Source organism: Nicotiana tabacum, chromosome 2, assembly GCF_000715075.1.
Source record: "Nicotiana tabacum cultivar K326 chromosome 2, ASM71507v2, whole genome shotgun sequence".
NCBI lineage: Eukaryota > Viridiplantae > Streptophyta > Magnoliopsida > Solanales > Solanaceae > Nicotiana > Nicotiana tabacum.
Window position 1 is genome coordinate 100,427,082 of NC_134081.1, and position 6,265 is coordinate 100,433,346.

Sequence of the window (6,265 nt, forward strand, 5' to 3'; positions counted from 1 at the left end):
AGGGTAGAGTGATTGATTATGCTCCGCGCCAATTGAAACCCCATGAGAAGAACTGCCATGTTCATGATTTGGAGTTGGCAGTCGTCGTTCATACATTGAAGATTTGGAGGCACTATCTCTATGGTGTGTATTGTGGGGTATTTACAGATCATCGGAGTCTCCAGCACTTGTTCAAACAAAAGGATCTAAATTTGAGGCAGAGGAGATGGTTGGAGCTGCTAAAGGACTATGATATTACCATTCTGTATCATCTTGGGAAGGCCAATGTGGTGGCCGATGCCTTGAGTAGAAAAGCGGTGAGTATGGGTAGCCTGGCAATTTTTCTTGTTGGTGAGAGACCGCTTGCAGCTGATGTTCAGGCCTTGGCCAACTAGTTTGTGAGATTAGATGTTTCAGAGCCCAGTCGGGTTCTAGCTTGTATGGTTTCTCGGTCTTTCTTATATGATCACATCAAAGAGTGCTAGTATGATGGTCCCCATTTACTTGTCCTTAAGGACACGGTTCAGTGCGGTGATATCAAGGATGTTACTATTGGGGATGATGGGGTGTTGAGGATGCAGGGTCGGATTTATGTGCCTAATGTAGATGTGTTGCGTGAGTTGATTCTTGAGGAGGCCCACAATTCATACAAGTTTATTTTTCATATTGTTGGTACATGATATCATAAAACGACAGAAAATAATACAATTTATCCAAACATTGTATACATCAAAACGATATTGTACATACAATACAATATTGTACGATATATTATGAAACGACACATAACAACCATCCAAACAAGCTGCTAGTGTAATTCCATAAGTGGGTTTTAGGGAGAATACTATATACGCAAATCTTACATCTACTTTGTGAAGGTAGAGATGTTGTTTTAGATAGACGCTCGGCTCAGGAAAAATATAGTATAAATTAATATTGCTTTAATCACATTTTGCCGTCTTTTTTGAAGAAATCCACTCACCATCAATCCAATCTTGATGAACTCTCAAGTCACGTATAGCATAAGCACATTCATCCTCACTGGTTTTCAAAGTATACAAAGTAGTTGGCTCCAATTTTACCAGTGATTTTGCCAACCCACCACCCATCATTGTCAAAAGCATCAACTCGATCATTTAAGCTAAACTCACTCACCGGAATCTCAGGGGGAACTGGCCGGAGTTCAGAGACTGTAACAAACTCCGTCAACGGACCAGAGAGGCCATCTTTCAAAAGGGTCTTATACTGCACGATATAATCTTTCTTGAGCGGTTGGCACACCACAATTGCCTCGTAATATGAACCCACAAATCCATCTTCTTTGCTGGCAACTTCAACAACATCGCCCCTGCAAAACCCCATCTACAAAGAATTTTGATTTAGTCGGAAAATGCTAATAGTGGAAGATTGGAAAAGAAATGATTTTGGGGTGATTCTTTAATGGCAAGGAAAGATTTTTTTGGTAGCTAGGTCCGTAATTCTAGATGTACAGTATTTATGTTGGCAAAGGGTTATGATCGAAATTGGTTTTACAATGGTTTTTCCTTTTTCTTTTTGTAAGTATTAGTTTATTTCTTCGTATAGTCGACAAAAACATAAGAAATTAAAATTCGACAGTACAATAACATCGTAACTTATAGGTTCCTAAACTAAGGTAGATAAGTCCTTTTGCATAGAGTTCCTCCCTCTGATTTTGTTATGTTTATTTACGTAGCAAATGAAGACAAAACGTTCCTTTTTAAAGAAAAATATTTTTGCATATGGCAATCCTGTGGGTGCAAGCTACAAGGAGTAATTGATTCTAGACTTTTAAGATATCACGTATCTCTAATGAATTTGAACAATGTTAATTTAGTTATATGAGCATTTACACAAAAGATCGGTAAAAAAGCATAATATTTAAAATCTTTATAAGGTCATTTTCATATATTCACATTGTAAATGAGCATATATAAGATATCATTCCTTCCCATGGGATGAAAAGAACAACATTTCAAATTGAGCTATCCATTTAATATTTCATTCAAAATGGAAAACTTAATCATATTTCTCGTGTCCGTCTCGGGGAAAGGTTAAGGAATTTAGACATAGATCAACTGCGCAGCTGAAATATACAGATATGATTTTGATATATCAGAAATGAAGACTAACAAACAATGAATTCCTGTATATACCCCAAACAAATCTGCTTGAGGAGTATAGAGGGATGTTCTTGTATGGGTCAAAATCTATCTTTAAAATATTTAAGTCAAGATAATACTAAGGGAAAAGTTCCGAAGTCGTCGTTAGTCGAGATGACCATAAATGCGGCAAAGTCCGTGGTCGAAGAGTCGACGAGAGCCGGAGTCAAGATGTCAACAAGAGTCGAGGTCGAGGTCGAGTGTCGTTGACAGAACTGTAACGGCTAGTTTCTAAGATAGGATATTAAAGAGAATATTCTAGTGAATATTCTCTACATTAGTACTATTAGGGTTTCCCAGTAACATGTTCCATATAAATAGAAAAAAAAAGATAATGATATGGGACATGTGATATTCATTATAAAGAAGACACTTTGACTAAATGATTCGACTCTCACTTGCTAGCATACAAACATTACTTTTTTCTCTAAGCTTCTTGTCGATACTTTTCTATCAGATCCAAGAGTAACTCGAATATTCAAGAATTTGTCTATCATTTATTGTCAGGAGAAAGATCTACTTATTACATCCTTTATTGGGTAAATCATTTCTCTTATTTGCTTGAACGTCATTTATTGTTGTTCATTATTATTGAATGCTACATTATTGCTCCTGATTTCTAGAACATTTATTATACGATATTACCACTATTTAACCAGATATACACGATAGCTATTGCTTCTTTTAAAATCCCATCTAAGGATATTATTGTTAGCTAAGATTAAACCTTATTTACATAAATTTAATTATTTGAACCAAGATTTATACTTTTTGGTCAAATAATTTGGCTTCGTCTGTGGAGATTTCTTAGTTAAATGTTTAGTATTCTCTAGATCTACAACTGATGCAGGTCACTAACGTCAAAAAATCCAAGATCTCGTTTCTTTGTGTGTGCAAAACCCTACATGGCAGGTAACCGAGAAAAAGGGTGAGAATAACAAGTAACTTCCCAACCAACCTCATGAATGTCATCAACGAAAGTTGTGAACGGCAGGTGAAGACACGATGCCCAGTGCGTCCCCTAGGCGAGATGGATCACCACCCCCACACTGCAGCATAACAAAACCCCGTGGTAAAGGAGCATCCACGTCTATAGAGGAAGGGACGCCCCCAGCTGTGAAGAAACTCCTCGAGGCATGGCTAAATGACCCGCTAACAAGCGTCCTCAACAAACCCTTTCGAGGCACGACTGCGGAAACCGCAAGGACTTGCACGATACAACAAACAGACGAGCAGTGCAACCAACCCCTCCCTCCAACGACAAGGATAACTCACAATGTCATTAATAGTGCAGGTGACAATGCCCTCGCAACCATTTTAAAAAGGATGGAAGAAATGGAGAATTAAAACAAGGCGCTCCTAGACCAGATAAAAGAACACTAAGAACGGGTTGATAAGATACCGGCCGCTCCTAAGCTGCTACCAAAAAGGGACGTCGGCCGGTTCGTCTAGAAGTCATACGGTGATGATGTATCCCCGTATGCCATACCAAAAACCTTCCAAATGTCGCACTACCTCAGGATATACGACGGCATGACCGACCCTGGAAATCATATGACTCATTACGTCACCGTCGTGAAAGGCAATGATCTCGCCAAAGAACAAGTGTCCTCTATTTTTCTGAAGAAGTTTGGCAAAACTCTTACAGGAGGGGCATTAACATGGTACTCACAGCTACCAGCACGCTCCATAGAAACTTTCGAAGAAATGGCTGAGAATTTAATAACGGCCCATGTCGGAGCCAAGAAGGCTGAGGCGAGAGTGAACGACATATTTTCTATTAAACAGTCCCTGGGAGAGGGACTGAGGGACTTCCTCACCCGGTTCAACCGAGTAAGGATGACTCTGCCAAATGTATCCGAAGGGATGGCGGTCGCAGCCTTTCAGAACGGGCTGAGTGGAGATGGTTCAAGAATAACTAGGAAACAATTGAATCGATTGATGAAGTATCCCCCAACACTTGGGATGAAATCCACAATGCTTATTGTGCCGAGGTTTGACCAGATAATGACGACCTCAACGGGCCAACTCATTGACTAACCTCAGTTCAAGTCGAATCCAAAAAAGACCAAAGAGACAACACATAAGAGATCATGTAATTCTGGGATCTAACAGGGAACGACATCAACCATATGTCAGAACGGTCGCTACTCCCTCCCCCCGCTATGAAGAAAGCCCTTCCAGAACAAGGACATGAACTCATCGGAACGAAAGAGGTATGCCTCCCTTATTATCTGCTCTTAATTTTTATGTGTCACCTACAGAGATAGTCTACACTCTGTAGAAGCTCGGACCAAAAAAGATGAGATCAGACTCGAACACCAGAAAATCTGACGCCCTCTATGAGTTCCACCAGGAACGAGGGCACAAAACTGAAGATTGCGTCACCCTAAGGCAGGAAGTCTTAAATATATTGCGACAAACGCACCTCAAAAAGCTGCTAAGCGATAGGGGAAGAACCAATTTCGCCAAAAGACGCGAATACCAAGGACCGCCAAAGCCACCCTCACCATCCTGTACCATCAACTTGATCATTGACGGTGGTGATGATGCCTCCATCAACAACGTGAAGTTCACCAATACCCACAAACTCAAGCGATCTATCACCCGTGAATGGTACGACGAACTCAAAAAAGTATCATCTTCGACAAGTCAGATGCCGACGGTTTGACTTTTTCTCATAATGACGCCCTCGTTATTACTTTATAAATTTCAGATACCGATGTTAAACGCATTATGATAGATGACAGGAGCGGTGTGTGCATTATCCATCCCCGAGTACTTACCCAAATGAAACTCGAGGATAAGATAGTACCGCGCTGTATCACGCTAACTAGGTTTAACAATGCAGTTGAATGGAAATCCTGAGAAATTACACTCCCCGTTTTGGCTGGCGGCATAACTCTGGAAACAACATTTCACATCATAGACTAGGACACCGCGTACAACACCATAGTGGGATGACCGTGGATACACCTCATGAATGTCGTTCCCTCCAGCTTATACCAAGTCATCAAATTCCCAACTCCATGGGGAATATTCAGTATACGGGGAGAATAACGTACATCCCGAGAATCCTACTGCATTGCCTTAGACAGCACGGCCACCCAACAAAGAAAGGACAAAGAAAAATAGGCATAGCAATCGGCAGGGTCGAGGTCGGAGCATGATGAGACCGGGGACGTCATCAAAGACCGCGACATGGTCGAAGCTGTAGGATTGACCATAGAAGACCTCGACCCAATTCAATTGGACCTCAAAGACCATAGCAAGAAGGCCTATATCGGCTGCACACTTCAGGAACCAGGTAAATTCAGTATATTCTTAACAACTAACGCAGATTTGTTTGCTTTCAGTCATGCAGATATGCAAGGCATACCAAAGGAAATCGCCACGCACAAATTAAACATCGACCCATTCCACCCCCAGTGAGACAGGTCAGGCATAAATTCAACTCCGCAATTAATGACGCAGTGCGCTAGGAGGTGGAAAAACTGTTAGAAAATGGTTTCATCAGAGAGTCGAAGTACCCCAAGTGGGTCGCCAAAGTAGTAATGGTTAAGAAGAAGAATGGGAAATGGCTGATGTGTGTGGATTTCATATATTTGAACAAAGCATGTCAAAGGATTCGTTCTCGTTGCCTCATATCGACCAACTCATCGACGCAATGGCCGGGCATGAGCTACTAAGTTTCTTAGACACTTACTTAGGATATAATCATATCCTCGTGGAAGAGGAAGATCAGGAAAAAACCACATTCATCACCCACCAAGGAACGTATTGCTATAGGGTCATGCCTTTTGGACTAAAGAACGTAGAGGCTACTTATCAAAGGTTAGTAACAAAGATGTTCAAATATCAGCTAGGCAAAACAATGGAAGTATATATACACGACATGTTGGTCAAGTCCAAAAGGAGAGAAGATCACATCGATCATCTGAAAGAAACTTTCAACATACTCAGACGGTACGGAATGAAGCTGAACTCAGTGAAATACGTGTTTGGTGTAGCCTGGGGAAAGTTCCTGGGTTTTCTGGTATCACAACGAGGTATCGAGGTCAACCTAGACCAAATGAAAGCCATCCAAGGGATACCAGAACTCCTGA

At 41.0% G+C, this 6,265-nt stretch overlaps 1 protein-coding gene across 1 annotated transcript; it reads right to left on the bottom strand.

Annotated features, from left to right (window-relative positions):
• Positions 1–1,017: 1,017 nt before the first annotated feature.
• LOC107762465 (protein AGENET DOMAIN (AGD)-CONTAINING P1-like) lies at positions 1,018–1,341 on the bottom strand. Its single transcript, XM_016580828.1, has one exon. The coding sequence runs from the start codon at positions 1,339–1,341 to the stop codon at positions 1,018–1,020; it is 324 nt and encodes a 107-aa protein (XP_016436314.1).
• Positions 1,342–6,265: the final 4,924 nt, after the last annotated feature.

Bases quoted from the DNA above. Each gene is read 5' to 3' on its own strand.
- LOC107762465 (XM_016580828.1), bottom strand. From the start codon at position 1,341: ATGGGGTTTTGCAGGGGCGATGTTGTTGAAGTTGCCAGCAAAGAAGAT.